The sequence below is a fragment of the Equus caballus genome, chromosome 27 (genome assembly GCF_041296265.1).
Source record: "Equus caballus isolate H_3958 breed thoroughbred chromosome 27, TB-T2T, whole genome shotgun sequence".
Taxonomy (NCBI): Eukaryota; Metazoa; Chordata; class Mammalia; order Perissodactyla; family Equidae; genus Equus; species Equus caballus.
Window position 1 is genome coordinate 37922952 of NC_091710.1, and position 20766 is coordinate 37943717.

Consider the following 20766-nt stretch of genomic DNA (forward strand, 5'->3'; position numbering starts at 1 on the left):
CCAACATCTTTTGCCAATCCTCCTCTTTTTTTGCTTGAGGAAGATTAGCCCTGAGCTAACATCTGTGCCAGTCTTCCTCCGCTTTATATATAGGTCACTGCCACAGCATGGCTGTCAGGTGGTGTAAATCCATGCCTGGGATCCAAACCTGTGAACCTGGGCCGCCAAAGCAGAGCACATGAACTTAACCATTACACCACAGGGCTGGCCCCAGCCTTTCCTAATCACTGTCCTTCTCTGTTTTCCCTACTCCACACTACAGACAGAAACAATCACTCGTTTCCAAATTCTTATAGTGCTTTGTTGGTACTTCTTGTGTGGTCCTGCGTAATGGGTCTTTGGGTGGGTGTCTCGTCTCCCACCTGAACTCTAAGTTTCTTGAGAACTTACTCATCTTAATAACCTCTCAAGTGTCTGTTGCTGACATTAGGTGCTCGTTAAGCATAATTCATTGGATATGAATGCATTATTAACCTAAAATACAGCTACTTGGCCTTTTACTTAAAACCACAAAAATTTTTTGTTCCCTGGAAGATAGCGTGGTTAATGAAAAGTCCTGTGTTACATAAGTTCATTACCCATGTTTAGAAAAAAACTTTAATAACCTTTCTAGTAAATTAACACATATTATAAAAATAATGTTAACAGTCTACTCCTTTTCTGTAACATTTATCTAGATGAATTTAAGCGTGCCGTCTATGTAGCTACTGGCCTCAAACTTTCACCACATTTAGTGAACACAGTCTTCAAGATTTTTGACGTTGACAAAGATGATCAATTAAGTTATAAAGAATTTATTGGAATTATGAAAGACAGACTCCATAGAGGATTCCGGGTAAACCTATAAATTTCAAGCCTATTGATATTCTTTTTTTAAATCTGAAAGAAAAAAATCCATCTAAGTTTCAGAAATAATTTATATAAATTTTTAAGGATATAAACTGAAAAGTTATATTGGAAAAGAAAAAAACGTAAGGCCTTCGTACCTTCAGACAATTTGAGGTGATAAAAAATACTACTTTTTTAAAATATAAAATCAGTTTGAATTTCAATAACTTATTTTCATGTTGTTACTTTAATGTCATCTCAGGTTGGGGGAGGGGGAATGTTGCCAAATATTTTGATAGATTCAGTCTGCACACTGGCTGTTCAGACTTGTTAGTATATGAGAAATATCACTATTTCTCATTTTATATGACACACCTTTCCACTAGGCAACTTGAGGCTCTTAAGTCACTGCATATTTAGTACTTTCTATGTGGAAAATAAAGTAAAAAATGTTTTTAGTCTGTTGAACTCTTTTTCCATTAACATTTTATACTACAAAGTCAAGTACTAGAAATTCGATGATTTTTTTCTCAGAAACATGTTTTAAACAATGAAATATAGCGTGAATCAATAAATGTGTTTACACCTAACGTATTTGTGGATGTGCCACGAATAGGAAAAGAAAAACATTTTTCTATTAACAGCCAGAATATTCAGTCTTCCCTCTTTGGTAAGAATACCCCTAAGTATTATACATTTAGAAAGGGGAAAAGTTAGACATACAAAAAAAAACAAGATTCATCTTACATCGTATTTTTAAAGATTTTTTAAAATCCAAGTTGTCCTGGTGAAGATACTGTGTACTTAACTGCCACCTAGTGGTTAGTTAACATTTGCAATGATGGCACAGGTACCTGGAAGGGCAGACATTGAAAATCATGTATTTCTCCTCAAAAATTTTAGAGTAGCAAGATCAAATTAAAATATGAACTATGCTATAAACCTCTGGCACTGTTTTGCTGTCTTAGGTGTTCTGTGTTATTTTTGCTTCATTCATTTATTGCACACCTGTGGCCCCATAATATTTTATTTACATTTGCACACTTTCAATCCTCTGTTCCACAGGGTTATAATAAAACTGTTCAGAAGTATCCCACTTTCAAATCCTGTCTGAAGAAGGAACTTCATAGCAGATAAGTATGTTGGCTTGCTGTCTAAATTTGTCCAGTAACAATAAAGGAAGGGTCATAATTTATTTTTCTATTATGACATTTAGAAAATAGCTGAAAGAAATAGAATTATAATTTATTTTTAATTTGTAAGCCACTAATTCAATTTAAGAACTAATCTTTTAATGATTTGATTTTAGACCAGTAGTAGTTCAATTTAAGGATTAGTCATTATAACAAAACATTAGTTTGCCCCTAATTAGTGCCATCATTAGTTCGACACTAAGGTATCATCTAAAAATGAACTGGAATAAATACTCATCTGACTGGCATTCTTTTGCAGTGTCTTTATTGAAAAATTTTGTTTAACCTGCAGTTTTGTACAGATACAATATTTAAAAATTGGATTTTTATAGTTTAGGCTCATTAGCATCTAAGAAGAATTTGGTACCATTTTTTAGGATGATGCTTCCAAACATCCACCACAATAATAGCAGCTAATGTTTTTAGAGGTACAGTGGGAGCCTGGCACTCTGCTAGGTGTTCTTCCACAGGCAGCATCTCAGCTAATCCTCACAGAGAGGTGTCCCATTTAACCGGAGAGAAAATAGAGGCTTAGTGAGTAACTTGCCCAAGATAACTTGCTAGTCAGTGGCCAGCTAGGGTCTGAGCCTCATTCTGTCTGATGGCAGAGCTCTTAGTATTTACTGCACTAGCACCATAGAATGCGTTAGGTGAGGAAGATACAGGAGATTCATTCAATTTGTATCAACCCAAAGAAATATCTCAGACTTGTTGCTGATCTCCAAAATGAAGGGTTTGTTTTTCCTTTTTTCTTTTAAAAGTCCACTGTAGCTATAAAATTTTGGTCAGCTATGGATTCTGACTAGTTAGATCTCTGCGGTGAAGGTTTTGTTCATTTATACATACTTGGAAATATATATTTCTTGCTGTTTCTCTCAAGCTTGAAACATTTAAATTTGTCTATAGCAGTATTTCCCAAAGTGATTCCATAGGCTATCAATGCATATTATTCTTTAAAAGAAAAAGAGAAGCTGCTTAGTCACATAAGTTTGAGAAATACCAAAATAAACATAGTTAAATACGTTCCTTCCCCCTTAGAACTTATCAGATCTTAATATGCCACTATTCGTTTGTCTCTGTGAAGGAAAACTGTAGTATTCAGTATTTTGCAAAGTAGCTTTGAGGCCTAATGTTTTATGGAACCCATTTGGGAAATGCTGGTCTAAAATGCTTATTGGCAAGTAGGTTTATTTATTTATCTAAGGTGGTAACTGCTGTGATTGAGCTAACAAAAGAAGTCAGGTCTTAATCCCTATTTTGAGAAACTTTCTAGTGCCCTGTAAGAAGGTAAACATTAAAGAAAGTAGGACTATACCATTTATATGTCCATATGCGTGGTGTTCCCAACCAACTTGTAATAGTGTCACACTGACACTGTTGCTTCTATGTAGTCGTACAGAGAACCATAGATAAAAATGACTACATTTATTCTAGACCTTTATAAGACTTGGATTAGACAAGTTACTAAAGAAAACACTGAGCTTTTAAATTAAAGAAAATATTTTATTATTGTCTTTGAATCTTATATTTTCCGAGTGTTTTTATTATGTACCTGACTGTTTCATATTATCATAATAATATTTGATTGATGAAATCACCTCTGAATTTCATCTTAAATAAATATTGCTTATATATGTATATTTTTTTAATTAGGTACTTCTAAAGCAAAGTTTAAAGCATTATTATCTACATGACAAGTGCAACAAGCAAAAATTTCAGAGAGCGGAAGGAGGTCTGGGATCAGAACGGGTAGAATTGAAGGAGAAGGTGAAACGCTAACTATCATTTTTTCTTGAACATAAGAGATAAAATGGATCTTCACTAACTACAAATGTTATATGTTACCAACTTGAGCTTTTGCCTTGATTTACTGAACTCTCTGCACTTTTTCATTCCCTTCAGAAGTATATAGATACTTCCAATGACTATGTCAGAATGTATTTTAAATATTTTTTAATTTATTAGAAATTTGCCTCATTTCAAAATAATGTATGACTTCTGGAATCTAGATCACTTAAAAATGAACAACAACATATTTCCTTTGGTTTTAGACTGTGAACTTATTTTCAGAAAATGACTATTCCTTGAGATTTATCTCAGGGCTCTTAAAATTGTTAATAAATCCTCATTATTTGCCAGGTTTTTAGTTACATGGAAATAATTTTGAAAAACAAATAGAAATTAAACTACTATAAAACATGATGGTTTACATTGTACTTTTAACTTTTAAAAGTACTTAACATATATTGTTTGAATCATGTAAAAAATTTTTTAAGTTTTTGTTTATTTACCAAAGGTAACAGAATGTCTGTTATTCTTTTGTGTAAAGAAATTTAAAACGTAGATATTTTTCCTCAAAATAAGTCATATATTGATGGTAGAAACACTGGTAGTTGTTGTAGCAGTAGTCACTGTCATTGTCATTATCATCTTAAACATGATGCTGCTCCTGATTGCACATGGTGTATGTTAATAACACTACTAAAAATAATATCTTACAGCTTGGTAACTTATTGCATATTCTTAGTATATGTCTGTAGTGTCAAAATGAGTACTATAAAAGACTAATATAAAATGGTTTAGAAGACTGATGTATATATTAGGTAAAAGTTATTATTTTGTTTCTTGTAAAAGGACCACATGCAAAAGTGATGCCACACAACCAGTAATAATGAATAATTTAAATATAATTCCTTATTTCAAAATAATAAATCATAAAAAAGAAAGGGAAAACTTTCTATTGAAAAACAAAATTGGGTTTTCGCATGGAGAAAATAATTCAATAGTACTTAATGGAAATCTGTTCAATTAAAAAGTATAGGTTATGAAAGGGTACTATACAAAAATAGAACAAGGAGTTTAATATATTTATATACTGTATGTGGAAGATAAGTTCATTTTTCTTCTTTTCTAAGATGTATTTAATGTAAATTGCACACACTCCAACTATTACCTTGCTTTTGCACATGAAAATAGGAAACACTGACTTTTTTTTATGTTACTAAATGTGAAATTGGTAGTTCTCCATCAGTCTATTTATAAAAGTAATGTTATTTCCAAGAAAATGTTATTATTAACATTGACTATGTATTTGTTAGACTTTTTACATTCTTTATCTGATAGTATTTATTACATTGTTATAGAAATATATGATGCATAAATTTGAAGATTCCATAGAGTATAATAATTTAATTTCACCTGCTTGAAGGTTGCTTCAATTGACTGACTAAATGAAAATGCCTACCCACTCATTAACATGCCCCAGGACTATTTTAAAACCATTGAAAAGATCCAGTTTACTTTTATCTTTGACTGTAAGTTATATTATCTTGCATACATGGAAAAACTGCTATTTAGAACAGTCCTATAAATATAGATTAAAAACTGAATTAGCTCATTAAAATTCTTTATAATTCTGCCATTTCCCCAAGGAATCCTACATATGCAATCTTTATTCTTTATTGCTTATCAGAGTGAATGGATATTCATTTGTTTGTAAGACTGCAGCATAATATTAAAATGTGAATAAATGAAATATTCTAATCAATTAAAATGGAAAAGAGTAGTAAATTACAGTAATTCCCTATATTATCACTCTTGAACTTCATCATCTGTAAAATGGAGGTAAAATGTCTCACTGGATTGTTGTTTACATCAATTAAAAAAATTTAAATGCTTTGAAAATAGTAATATACTAAATACATGTATGCTCTTATTCTCAGCATTTCCATCTGCCAATTATTCTTTGGAAAGATGAAGCTATACGTAAAATTTTACTATCATACTCTTTACAGAAAGTCTCCCTGATAAAAGGTTTATGGTTCTCTCAGAATCATTTCATATTAAGGAATTCATTTAACTTAAAGTTCCAGTTTATTGTTCTTATTATAAAATATAATTGTAAAGCAGATTATGTTACATTCTTATATTATCTTAAAATAAATATACCTGCTCTTGAATCAAGAAACTTAGTACTTTGTTTTTATGTAAATCTGTGAACTAATGTCTTTCCAAAAAGTATCACCTCCAAACTTTGGCTGATCTTTGTTGGTTACCAAACTTCTGTTGATCTTATACCCTCTGCTTTAGCAATGCATGCTAATGACATCAGTCTCATCAACACTGTTAATCTCATCAACACTAGATAAATCATGGAGCTATAAAGCCTGTCTAAGTATATAGTAGGAATTCGTACATTATAGAATTATGGTCATTGGTAGGTACTGGAAAGCTTTCCGAAAGTTTTCATGAGACGTAATGGACTATCAGTTATGCTTTACAGAACTGAATAGTTTAAATGGCTTAAAGTAATTAGAACCAGCAGCCCCTGTTTTACTAATGTTGGCATTTTGTAGGCATCATCTTAACTAAGAAAACTCCTAGAAATTTACCAGTTTTCAAAATACACTAATTATCCTACTTTTTATAGCCTTACAATAAATTAACATTTTTATAGTGCTTTTAAGTCCAAAGGATGTAAAAACATGAATTGTATAATATTCTATAAGTAAAAATAAAAATTCTAAATGATATGAAAACATTGTGGGTTTTTTCTTTTAATTGGCAGCATTTTTACTTTCTTAGTAGCTCATGAAATAATGGTGCATCTTGCAATCAATCACATCTTAAATTCTGTGAAATATTGTATAATGAAAATCAACAAAAAGATATAATTCTCTTTATATCTTTATAATTCTCTTTATAACACAGTATTTTGGTCACACATCTTAAAAACTGAGGAATATACCTATAATTGTGACTATATGCACATAAATATACAATGCTCAGGAAGTAAAAACATTATTATAAAAGTTTTTTGGAAAAGATAAATTTTGTCCAGTATTGTAAAGAAGAGAAAGACAAGTGTTTATGAGAAATAGAAAATAGATAAAATGAGAATGGAGAAGGGAGCTGAATGAGGAGAGATTTTAAAAATTGGGATTGAGTAGACAGTTTTTAGAGAAATAAATGTAAAGAAATGCAAGTTAAATCAGTAATGACAATACATCCTTTCACATACCAGATTGAAAAGATAGAGTGGTTTTGTTGTATATCGTGTTGGTAAGTGTGGGGACCAATTGTCGGTAAGGCTATAAATTTGAGTCGAACGTCTTTGGAGGGCAATATAGAAATATCTAAAAGTTTTGATCTAGAATTTTACTTCTGGGATTGTAATATCCCAAAACATATTTATAAATAGGCATGTCAACAAATATATTTAGACAATGAACTAGTACGTAACTATGAAAAAGAACAAAGTCCATTTATCATGCTGATACTAGATAATCTGCAGGATATTTTTACAGGAGTGCAGTAAGGTACCGAAGAGTGTGTGATATGCTACTGCGTGCGTTCAAAACACACTTTCATTGCATAGAATTATATTTAATATATCTTCATCAAAGTTATGTGTACATACTGTTAAAAAGCAAAGAGCTCTAAAGGGTTAAAATGAAAACCAGCATACCTCTTCCCTCATTGCTGCTCCTCAGAGGCAATCTTTCAAATCTTTTAGCAGTTTCTTTTGGTGTCTGCCTTCATATTTCAAGATAATATGCTTATACCAATATTTGTAGATTCATTTAATTTTTAGATTATTAATTGTCAACTTCCTATAATGGAAGATGAGGATTTGGCTCTTACACAAGCCCCTCCAAGATGTACAGACACACATTTCCCCTTCTCCAGCCTTTCAGTATAGCTAGAGCATAATTTTAGTTAAATCAATTATTTCATCATCATCAATTATTATATTTCCTTCCTTAAAGATTTTCTTACTTTCTCTAGAGTTCATCATTTTCTCCTTTACAGTTTGCTTAATTTTTTATGTACTTCTCATTTACCTATCATTGATTTATCCCCAGACTCATCTCCAGAACTAAACATACATTGTTTATACATTCTAACACATCAAGTAATATGTAAACTTTCATTATAGTTGTAGAAATGCCTCCTGGCGCTCTCCGTCTCACTGTCCTATCTAGAATGGTTGTTCTGTAGTCCCGATGCAGAATCGTCATTCCAGCATCTCCCTTCTCCATCTCTTGCAGATTCTATTTTACCTTCTCTATCTCCCAGGTCCTCCTCTTTTTTATCATTTCATTTTTTGGAGTGGAGCACAATCTTCCATATTTCCTGAGAAAGGCTGCATGGTAAATAAATGCTCGAGATCTTGTATGCCTAAAAATGCCCTTTATTCTCCCCTCATGCTTGGGTGACAGTTTGTCCAGAGGTAGAAATCCAGAATGGCACACTTTTCCCTCAGAACTTTGAAGCACTGCCCCATTGTTTTCCAGCTTTCAGTGTTGTTCTCAAGAAATCGGATGCCAATCTGATTTCTGAGCTGGATTTTTTCTCTCTGGAAGTTAGTAGAATCTTCTTTTTTATCCCGACTGTTCTAAAATTGCTCATTGCTGTAACTTGGCAAAGGTCTTTTACTCATTGTTTGTACTGGGCACTCAAGAGTCCTTTCTACCTGAAAACTTATGGCATTCAATTCTGGGGGGAAATAAAGTAATTACAGATGTTCCTGGGCTTATGATCCGGTTACGTCCTGATAAACCCATCATAAGTTGAAAATACTGTAAGTCGAAAATGCTTTTAATACACCTAACCTACCGAACATCATAGCCTAGCCTAGCCTACCTTAAACATGCTCAGAACACTTACATTAGCTTACAGGTGGGCAAAATCATCTAACACAAAGACTATTTTATAATAAAGTGTTGAATATCTCATATAGTTTCTTGAATACTGTACTGAAAGTGACAAACAGAATTGGTGTATGGGTGCTCGTCCAAGCGCTGGCTACACAGCACACTGTCGATTATCAGTTGTTGACCCTGGTGTTCGTGGGGCTGACTGGCAGCCACGGTTCACCACTGCTGCCCAGCATCATGAGAGTATCGTACCGCATATTAGCCTGGGAAAAGATTAAAATTCAAAGTACGGTTTCTACTGAACCCATATCGCTCTTGCACGATCATAAAATCGAAAAATCATAGGTCGAACCATCATAAGTCGAGGACCATCTATATTTCTTTGAGAACTTCCTCCCCGCCTTGTTTTCTCTGTCTAGTTTTTCTGGGACTTCTATTACTCAGATATTGAATCTCCTATGCTCAGCCTGGAATTTTTCTTTTCTTCTTTCTTACTGTTTATCTCTTTGTCTTTTTAATGTACCTTTTTAAAAGATTTCTTGAGAACCTTCTTACCTTCTACCCATTCTCTTGTTTTTCATTTATTCCATCATATTTTTTAAATTTTTCTCTGAATTTACCATTTTATTGTCTCCTATTCTTGTTTTGTGTTTTCAGTAGCTTTTATTCTCTCTCTGATTACTTAATTTCAGTGTTTTTGTAGTTTTCTTCTGCTTCCTTCATTGCCTCCTTCCTTTTTTCTGTTTGTATTTTAGGTGTCTCATAGTAGAGGTTTTTCTCAACTATCTGGTAATCTTTTGCCATGTGTTCCTATGTTAAAACAAACTGGAAGCTCTGCGTGCGTGGAATGAGCTTCTGACTGACGGGTTCCTCTCACCGCTGTTCTGGCTGGGCCGTTTCATGGGAGGGAACTGGACCATCAGTATCAATATATTTTTTCTCTTTGGTCAAATTTCTCCTGCCTCATAGTTCAAAGCCTAGCCCCTGTTTTGTTCAGAAGGCCCTTTGAAGATGGCACTATGGGTTTTGTGTTATTTTTAGGAAGATTGGCCCTAAACTAACATCTGTTGCCAATCTTCCTCTTTTTGTCCCCTCCCCCAAGCCCCAGTACATAGTTGTATATCCTAGTTGCAAGTCCTTCTAGTTCTTCTACGTGGGGTGCCACCACAGCACGGCTTGATGAGTGGTGTGCAAGTCCACACCCAGGATCCAAACTGGCAAAGCCCGGGCTGCTGAAGTGGAGTGCACAAACTTAACCATTATGCCACAGGGCCGGCCCCTGCTATGGGTTATTTAATGAAGGGGGCCATAAGCTCGTATAATATATTTAAGGAGCTGTTACTGAAATGTTTTTACTATGTCAAATTTTTACATAGTAAAATGTTTTTACTATGTCTTTGTTTACTTTTTAAAGAAAAGCACGTTTTTAAAACTTGGCATCTCAGTCTGGAAACAGGGGGACTGAATCATGAAGGTCATGTGTTAGGTGGATTTAGTCACCAAATCCAGAGATAGGTTACTTCTTCCTGAAGTGATGGAGATAGTTTTAAGAAAAATAAAAATATAATGGTGATTGTGAATTTATGGAGCTATCACGTGGTTTAAGCTTGGATGGTAGGGATGGGAAAGAGATTATTTCACAAAAGAGCATCAGTGGAAATCAGTTACCGGGTTAAAAACGTTAAAGATAGCAGCCATACCTCCTTACAAAACCTATTTTGGTGATGTTTACCATAAGAGACAAAAAGTTGATCTTGATTATTAGTCCAATTCAGTATGGCATTGCCTGTTGCATATTTTCAAGGATGAAGCAAGCGGCTTGAAGGTCAGCAGATTTGTCTACTAGCAGATTTTAGACTGAGGTAAAGTTGAGAATGTAGGGCAGAATGAAAGACAATAAAGATATTTCCAGTCTGTGGTATATAATGCTTTACTCTTTGCAAGCTCTAGGTGCTATAAGAGTTAAAAGTTCAAGCTGAAAAATCTACAAAAAAACCACTCTGAAAATCTATACTTTTTTTATGTCATTGCTCTTTGGTGCAAAGAGGTTCTCAAGAAATTGAGTATCTTATATACCATTTGTGCTATAATATTTAATTACAATGAGTGTACAGGAGATTAGCTGTCTCAAAGATTCTTTTGAAATCAGATTGCACATCAAAACTGCATTGTACCCTGCTAAGTAAGCAAATGTAAGAAAGAGGAGAAGGAGATGTCAAGACTTATTGCAAAATGAACAAATAAAGAAGTAGGATTTGCTTGGTGTTCAGCCTATTAAAGCATGGCCAAATGTCAGTCTTCATTTGTCAACTTAAATATGTTTTTCTAAAATTTACAAAGATTCAGTCAATGGCAAGTATCCTTTAGCTAGTATTTGGACTTAAGAAGTAAATTAAGCAATACGAAAATGCTAAATAGATTATACTGTTAACTCAATTTCTCATAGTGATTAATTACCACATAAATATGTACATTAGTAATTCAGATACAGATATTTGTTGCCTTTTTTATTTTTCTAATTATAAAATTAATACATATGTTTTTTCTCCCTAATACTTGAGGTTTAGAAGCTCAGAGGTTAACTTCTCCTCCACAATAGCTAGACTCCCAAATACAACATACACTGAAGCATTTCTAGTCTCCATGGATTTTTCCTTTAAAAATTAAAATAAAATTTAAAAATGAAAGGTAAAAATAAATTTTAAAAAGTTAAAGAGCTGAGCCCCAAGTAGCCGGTGATGTAGACCAGGTAGCTTAGAGCCTGAGCAGACCTGCTGGCAATAGCCAGAGACACAGATGGAGATCTCAGGCCAAAACAACAGAGCTCACAGGTCCTTGTAACTATAAAGATAGGGAGCCTGCAGGCTTTGTGGAGGGGTATGACTGCCCTGAGGTCAGAGTTCTACACTGACAGTATGTGAGTATGTTAAGCCTTGAAAGAGCAATGAGGAGGAGAACCTGAATCTGAGACCCCCTCTGCTGAGCTAAAATGTTCAAGGAGGTCCTGAAGGGTCCTGAAATGAGTGTACAGACACACACATGACACACACACACAACTGGCCAAAGCAGAAGAAACCATCCCACAAGACTCCCATACATTACAATCAAGTATAACCTCTTAAAGACAACCAAATCCGGGGAAGGCCAGCCACCAAGAGTGAGAATCAACGGGGACAATAAATTTAGACTCCGAAGAATGCCTATGTTTGAACTGAATACAGAATGCATGAGAGCTGTGTATGAAACAAACTATGAAATTGCACAAATGAGTTTCAAAAAAGACCTATAGAGATTAAACAGATACACTTACCAGCTAGAATTTACAGAAATAAAAAATGTAATTGCTCAAATCAAAACTTCAATGGGGGGGGCTGGCCCCATTGCCAAGTGGTTAAATTCGCAGACTCCACTTTGCCAGCCTGGGGTTTTGTGGGTTTGGGTCCCAGGTGCAGACATGGCACTGTTCGTCAAGCCATGCTGAGGTGGCGTCCCACATAGCATAACCAGAAAGACCTACAACCAGAATATATGTCTATATACTGGGCTTTAGGGAGAAGAAGAAGAAGAAGGGAAAAAAAGAAGATTGGCAACAGATGTTAGCTTAGGTACCAATCTTTAAAAAACAAAAACAAAAAATCCTCAGTGGAGAGTTTTGGGTCCAGCCATGACTGAGTAACTGATATTAGACTTATCCTTCTCTCATAAACAACTACAACACTGTACAACAAACACATCAGGGCTTTGATCCTTGAGAGAAAGGAAATTCATGAGGTGACCTCTACATTCACTCTGGCTTTCAGAGGGAAGTGAAGCCTAAACAGAAAACAAGTTTCATGGGATGGAAGAAATGAGCCCAGAGTTAAGGATAGCTCACATAGCTGGAATCTGTGGGACAGAGTACCAGAGAAGAGGGAGCTGTGCAAAGAAGGAGCACCAGAAATCTTCATGGGGCACTCTTAAGTCTTTGGCTGAATACTAAGCTGCACATAAGTAGGGTGAGACCCCACGAGGCATGGCAGAAAACAGCTGCTGGAGGTCATGCAGCACTGGGAGACATTGGAGTTCTAATCAGCCAGAGTGTAAAGGCCTCACCAAACAACAAGAACTAAATTAAGGACATACCTTAGGAGTAAGGCTACTCTAGAGTATGGACAACTCTAGACCTACCCTACTAAAACCTAAAATTAATCCTTGATAAGATCAAGCTGATCTGCCAGTATAGTAACTACCTGCCCAAACAAATTCAGTACTCTTTAGAGAAAGACAACCAAATCCATGTTTTCAATAATGTTGTATCTACAACATCCACTATAAGGTGGACAAGTATTACTGATGCTAAGCAGGAAAATGTGACCCTTAACCAGGAGAAAAAGCAGATCGTGGAAACAAATGAGCGGTGGCCCAGGGGTTTGAATTAGCAAATAAACACTTTGAGAGCTCTTATAAATAGGTTCAAAGGTTTAAAGGAAAAGATGGACATAATGAGAGAAGAAATGGGAATTATATACAGAAAAACATAACCGATTGGAAAATACAATATTTAAAATAAAAAATTCATTGTGTGAACTTAGAAGATTAGAGACAGAATAAGCAAGGTTCACTGACCTGAAGGCAGAGAAATACAAACTAGCCAAACTGATGCACAAAGAAGAAAAATTACTGAGAAAAAAAAGGTGCCTCGGTGACCGCATAAACAGTCTACCATCAGTGTAATTGTAAATCCAAAAGGAGAAGGTCAGGGATGGGGTGCAGGCCAGAACAATATCAAAAGAGATAATGGCCAAAATTTTTCCAAGTTTGAAGAAATATATAAACCAGAATTTCAAGAAGTTCAACAAACCCCAAGTGAAGAAACCTATACTTGGTCATATCCTAGCCAAAGTGGTGAAAAGCCAAAAGAATTTTTTTTTAATGTTGAAAGCATCCAGAGACCAAAGATATGTTATTCACAAGGTTAGTGATAAGCATAACTGCTGACTTTTCCTCAGTAACAATGGAGGGCAAAAGACAGTGGTATAACATCTTTCAAGTATAGAGAGGAAAAGAGAAATGTCAACGTAGAATAGTGTATTCAGCAAAATAGCATTTAAAAATAACGGTGAAATAAAGACACCTTCAGATAAAGGTTACAAAACATGCAACCAGCAGACCTGCACTACAGGAAAAGTTAAACAAGTTCTTCAGGCTGTTGGGAAGTGAAACCAGGCTGAAGCTTTGATCTATTCAAAATAATGAAGTTTGCCATTAGTGGTAAATTTTTAGTAAATATAAAATTTTTTTCTCCTAAATGTATAAAAAAGTAATCGACTGTTTAAAGCAAAAATAGTAAGAATGCAGTGTGGAGTTTATCATTGAAATTTTTGATAATATCATAAAGGACAGAAAGGGGTAAATGGAAATATACTGTTGTAAGATTCTTACATTATAGGTGAAATGATATAATATTCATTCAATTAACACATATTTTCACCCATAGAATCATAGATGAAAAAAATGCAATAATAAATATTGACTAACCCAAAAGAAGGCAGGAAAGGGGGAAACAAAGAAAACTAGGATGAAATAGAAAAAATAGCAAAATGATTACATAAATCCAACCAATTAATAATTACATTAAATGTAAATTCATTAAATATTTCAATTAACAGATATGATCAAACTGGTTTTTTTTATGAAGGTCATTTGCTGTCTAGAAAAGATATACTTTAGATATAAAGACATGGATAGGATTTTTTCTATCATGTAAAATGAGAAGAATACCATGCAAACGCTAATGATAAGAAACTGGAGCGGTTATATTAATATCAAACAAAGTAGATGTCAAGGCCAGGAATATTGCCAGATGTATTAGTGGAGGTTCAGTCAGGAGACAAAAATAACAGAATGGTTTAAAGAGGATAATTTAACACAAAGAATTATTGGAATAAGGGGGAACAGACTGGTGAGAATGAAAGGGAATTCTAATGAACACGAGAGCAGCAGATACCAGGAGCAAACGCTTACCACCAGGGCTGAGATGGAGCTCCCAAGGCAGAGTCCTTGCCCTACCAGGGCTGAGACCCAGACTGGGGTCTGGGAAGGGCACAGCTTTGGTTTACTGGATGGTGAAGTCACTGAGCTGCCTCGTAAGTGGACTTTCTGGAAGTCTCTGGGATACCAGGAGAGGCCATCCACATAGAAGTGGAGTTCTCGATCATCATCAGAATCCTTGGTGAGCCTCAGGACTCACTAGTACCAGGGGGAGCTGCTGGTGGCTGGGTAGTGCAGGAACCAGATCTGGAGAGGCAGCCCTCTGCAGGAGCCCAGCTTACTCGCAGGGTGGCTCTGGGATTCTAGGGCTGAAGAGAGGATGTGGGAGCCGTGATCTGGTTTGGGACAAAGTCTCAAGCTATCTGGGGATCCCAAATGCACCACGGCTGCCTGAGTTGAGCACTGCAGAATGCGGGCTGTCACTAAATGCTGGAGACAGCTGCTCCCTGCAGGAACCTAGCACTGGAGAGACCAGGCAGGGATCAAGAAGTGGGGGAAAAGTGCAGTCTGTCAGATCCTAGAGAGTAAGTCATACCAGAACCAGGAAGAGAAAATCCCCTCCTCCTCCAATGTCCTTCCAGAACCCTCTAGTGACAAGGTTCAATACCAGGCTGGCTAAAAAGGAGAAATGTTTACAAAATCCAGCTTTGTTGTTACAGAGTAGACAAAAAGGGTGGATTTGGGGCTGAAAGAAAATAAATTGATAAAGAGCATGGTCCACCCGTTTCACCACTCAGCTTCCATATGTACCCTCTAACACTCTTGAATGCCATACAACAATGAAGCAACTCGGTATTTTCATCCGACAGGAGACTCACCATCTTCTCAAATGAGGCGATGGACAGCCCAACAATCATTGCATATGCCTCCTGGGCTATTTTAATTACCCCTCATAATCCATCACAGATCCACTGAATATTTTGTTGCCTAATGACTATAAACTGTAGAATTAACCTCTAACTCGTATATAAATGTTTTTAATGGAAAGGAGAAAGAAGAGGAAAATAGCTAACATATACCCATAAACACAGACCTATAAGAAGCAAAAAGAAAATATGAAAAGCAACTATAGTCGTTTCTGTAATTGGTCACAAGGCCCTAATTGTTATCTATGGCTTCCTTCTTCCACTGTCCATTCTTTACTTCCCCAAACTTCAGCCAGAACCCAAGCTGATCAGGATTCTTTGCCTGGTCAAGTAATCCAAACCCTCATTCCTGAAGGGTTGGAGTCAGCCATCCTGCTTTTTTTTTCAGTGGCTGTGGTTTTCCATTAAACTTTCCTATTGGGTATGGAGTACTAAGAAACCCAGAGAGTCTCCTGGGTTACAGACACTGTCCTCCTTGCCCCTAACGTGTAGCAGTAACCCAGTTCCTCTTGGTAATAGGGATCAATCTCTCCACCTCGAAGAGCAACCCGTCTCTCTGCCCGTTGGTTTAGTGGCATAAGAAGGTCAAAGTAGCCAGATGGCAGTCTCTTCTTTCTCCAAAAAATGGAACCATTGTTATGTCCCCTGGTGGGACCATGCTCCACTTGAGGACTAAGACCTCTAAACTGGTAGATCTCAAAGATGCCAAAATAAGAAGCAAATATTCTGCAAGTGGGTATTGGGTGTAATAATGAGAGGAGCCCGTCTTGCTTCCACCCCTTCATTCCTGAACCCACGTGTTCTGGCTCCGTGGGGAGAGAGCACCATGTCATTGTTTTCTATGGGAGAATTAGACCAATCAAGCTGCTCCTCCATTACCAGAAGCTAGAAATCCCTTGGTTTTGGCATTTTACTTGCTTGCCATTGAGAATTTTGTTATCATTTATAGATTGCTCATGTCCTTTGTCACACATATTGAAATCTTAGTTTTTAAAAATCTATTCATTCAATTTCTGTGTGTATTAAATATAACCTCTAGTTATATTTGCCACCCAATATAATGAAAATTGTATTTTTACATACCTGAATCTGTTTTCAGATACTCTTCTCTTCCTTTGGACTGTCTGGCTAACCTCATAACCACATTGTTTTAATTATTTTAGCTTTAGAATGTCTTCATATTCCATAAGACTAATATATTTTCTCCCTCGATAGCCACACTTAGCTTCCTCTTCTTTCCAAAAATTTCCTTAACTCTTCTTACTTGTTTATCCTTTCAGATGAACTTTAGAATTGTCTAATCACATCTCCTCCAAATAGGGTTTTTGTTGGAATTACTTTAAAATTATAAATTCATTTGGAAAGAACTGACACCTGTTAGTCAGGGTTCTCCATAGAAACAGAACCAATAGGATGTACACATACATAGAAAGAGATTTATGGTAAGGAATTAATTCATGAGATTATGGAGGCTGACAAGTCCCAAGATCTGCAGGGTGAGTCAGCAAGCTGGAGACCCAGGAGAGCCGATGATGGAGTTCCACTCTGAGTCTGAAGTCCTGAAAACCAAGAGAGCTGATGGCTTAGTGCCAGTCCAAAGGCTGGCGGCTCAAGAGCCAATGATTCGGTTCAAAGCACTCAAGCAAGAGGAATTCTCTCTTACTTGGGGGAGATCAGTCTTTTTGTTCTGTTCAGGCCTTCAACTGATTGGATGAGGCCCACCCACATTATAGAGGGGAATCCGCTTTACTCAGTCTACTGATTTAAATGTTAATCTCATTCAAAAACACCCTCACAGAAACACCCACAATAATTTTTGAGCAAATATCTGGATACTCCATGGCCCAGTCAAGATGATGCAAAAAAAATTAACCATCACAACATGTTTATAATGTTTTGATCCCATCCAGGAACAATTATTCCAGTTATTTATTCTCAAGATTTATGGCTTTCATTACCTACGCATAGCACTTCTCACAGGTCTTTTCTAGATCCTACATAATTATTGTTGCTGTTAAGAATGGGAATTTAGGGGCCGGCTGCATGGCCAAGTGGTTACGTTTTCATGCTCCACTTTGGTGGCCTAGGGTTTCGTCGGTTCGGATTCTGGGCACAGACATGGCACCACTCATCAGGCCACGCTGAGGCGGCATCCCACATGCCACAACCAGAGGCACTCAACTAGAATGTACAACTGTGTACTGGGGAGCTTTGGGGAGAAGAAGAAGAAAAAAAAAGATTGGCAATAGATGTTAGCTCAGGTGCCAATCTTTAAAAAAAAATTTTAAATTAAAGAAAAAAGAATGGGAATTTTCCCCATTAGATTTTTTATCTGCTTGTTGGTATATAGAAACGCAGTTGATTTATTCAGCCACTTAACTGAACTCGCAGTAGTTCTGACATTTTTTTCTCTTGATTTTCTTGAGTTTTCTGGTGGACAGTCATACTATATGCAAATAATGGTAAATGCGTCTTTGCCATTTCTCTTATTCTTATTTATCGCTCTTATTTCCTGTATTATTGCATTGATTATAGCTTCCAGGACAAAGTAAAATACTAATAGTGATAGCAGAAATCTTTTGATTTCCTGTTTTAATAGGATTATCTATAATGTTTCAAATTATGCATAATATTTTCCTGTTGATTTGAGACAAATACTTTATTTTGTTAAGAAAGTATCCTTTATTTCCTGGATTTAGAAGATTCTGGAAAAAGAAATGAGTATTGAATCATCTCAGATGCTTTTTCAGCTCCCAGTGACATGATTATACTTTTTTCCAATTTCACCCCCAGATGTGATATATCTGCTTTATAAGCTTCCTAATATTATTGTAATAAACTCTGGTCATGGCAGACCATTCTTCTCATTTCCTGGTCTTAGACAAGTTGATTTTCCTATATCAGGTTCTCTATTTCTAAATTGGGGCTAAAAATTGTATCTGCCCCATATTATAGAGATTAGATGAGATAATTTACATAAAGTAAATTCATTTAAGTGCGTAGCATATGCCTGGTACATAGGCTATGTTCAGCTAATATTACCATTATTATTGTTATGAACCAAGAGGCTTGAATATCATTTGACTGGAGAAAGTTATATATCCTGTAGGATTTTTTATATTTGTGAGTGAGAAGTTTCTCTTTCTTAAAGAAAAGAAAATAGCATTTTAAATTTTCTTGTAGGAATCATGGGAAGAAACAACAAAAAGAGTTATTTTCTCATTTTATTTTAAAACTGTGTTGTTTGTTTACACCTACCTTCTTATGGGTCAGATGACTCCCTCATGGTATTCCCAGGCAGGGCTGGCTTCATGGTCATGTGACCTGCACAGTTGTACAAAGCTCCACGAGAGAAGGGCCCCACACTTGGGGTTTAACGCTTGGCAGTCACCACCTTGAAATTCTTAATAATGCTGTCTTTGAATTTTTGTTTTGTCCGTGAGCTCAGTGGGACCATGGAGCTTATGCAGGGGCTTGGAGCCTCTGCTCACACCTGGTTCTCTTCCTGCTCCCAAGGATGGGTTCTTGGCCACCCTCTGCCTTCCCAGCCTCACCCTCCCTGCGCCTGCCCAGCAACTGACTCCACCCTCCAGCCCTTTGGCAGGGCCCTGGGTGCAGGTACGGGTAGGAATGCGGAGGGACACCCATGCCCCATGGAGTCTTGGGGCACAACATGAGGAGGCTATCCTGCCTTAGGCTAACAGGGCCATGGTGCATCGGCTGGTAGCCAGCCAAAGGCCACAAGTCAGTGGAAATAAGCCTTTAACCACTCCTAATCCCAGTACTGAGAGCTTTCTAGCTCAGAGGGTGCCCTACTCTTGGGGGTTGCTCATCCAATGCTCGTTGGGGTACCACGCCTGTGGGAAACAGAGGTGTCTGACTGGACTTCCCCAGGGTGTCCCCCAGGTGGAACATGAGCAGCAGTCCAGCAGCTGGCATGAGAAGGAAGCTGGCAGCCCTCAGGCCTGAGCAAATGCACATGCATTCTGAGTCATGGGATGGGGTCCCCGGGCACCTGTGGGGGTCCACACTCACCACATAAGCATCCCCATGCCCGAAGGAACATACCCTTGGCTTCCTTCAGGCTGGGCGAATCCTCTCTTCCTCCTTCCAGCCTTCCTGTGTCTGATTTGTGATGCCTCTTCTGACCAACTGGAAGCACTCTGAGAAGCTGTGCTATGAAATACAAATCACGTAATTTCAGTGATTTCACAGAGGAGTTAAAGGCTCTGATATGTGCATTTAAAACTGGCATTGCACAATATAAAGATGAAGGGTAAAAGTCATGCTAATAATTTAAACTTTAAAATTTTTACTTACTTAAAATGACATTCAATAGCAAATAAGAAACATCATGACAAATTGAGAGAGAGAAAGAGAAAGAGAGAGAGAGAGACCATGGAAGAAAGAAAAAAGCTTTGTATTTTGATACCATAGAAATTTTTCCTGCCTTTTTGAACAAAATTCCCTGCATTTTCATTTTGCACCAGGCTCCAAAAATTATGTAGCCTGTCCTGCCCTGGGATATGGACATTTGGGCCAGTGTGCAAGCGTGTCTGTGGGTTTGATGAGACACATGATGGTAAGAAACAAATGAGGAAAAGAGTAATATTTTATGCTACTTGGAAGTGGGTATTGATTTTCTCAAAACTATAATGGAGAAAATGGTTTCTGTATTAGAAAAAACATAAGAGAAAAGAATATTAAGGTGGTAAGTATGCTGCTCATGACCCCCAAGTGCATGGCAACAACCTGGCATTAAGCTCTAGGAGAATTTGATGTCTGGAGAGCAGTTACAATGAGCCGTTTGAACTGATTGCTTGAGTGTCATCAATATGACTTAGGGACTCTATTTAACAACCAAATTCCAAATAGGTTCACTTTAAAAAAAGAAAGTACAAAGTTAAGCTTATAACTCTAGCAGAATGTAAGTTTATAAAGAACAAATAATAGCAAGATGTTACAATATTTTAAAATTTTACATGAGGCAGAAATTAGGTAAAAATGAGAGTTTAAAGGACACACACAACATGCCCTCAACTGTTAGGGCAGAGTGGCCAGACTACTCTAACAGATAACCTAGCCTTGATCCAAATTAGGGAAGGAAATAATAAATGGCAGCTGCTAAGAAAAAATGCAAGAATTAGCAAATAATGATGTCAACTTTGTTTGTCTTTACTCCGTGCTGGA

The 20766-nt window shown here is 36.5% G+C and overlaps 1 protein-coding gene across 5 annotated transcripts in view; it reads left to right on the plus strand.

Annotated features, from left to right (window-relative positions):
- The window catches only part of MICU3 (mitochondrial calcium uptake family member 3), a 99639-nt gene extending 93651 nt beyond the window's left edge, over positions 1–5988 (plus strand). For 3 of the 5 annotated variants that reach the window (XM_001488647.7, XM_023630741.2, XM_070252777.1), the window contains 3 exons: positions 678–835; positions 1894–1965; positions 3675–5988. In XM_001488647.7, coding sequence (XP_001488697.4) covers positions 678–835; positions 1894–1965 — 230 coding nt within the window. In that variant the 3' untranslated portion in view covers positions 3675–5988. The remainder of the gene's footprint in view (positions 1–677; positions 836–1893; positions 1966–3674) is intronic. The other 2 variants (XR_002804436.2, XR_011433131.1) reach the window with 1 other exon arrangement.
- Positions 5989–20766: the final 14778 nt, after the last annotated feature.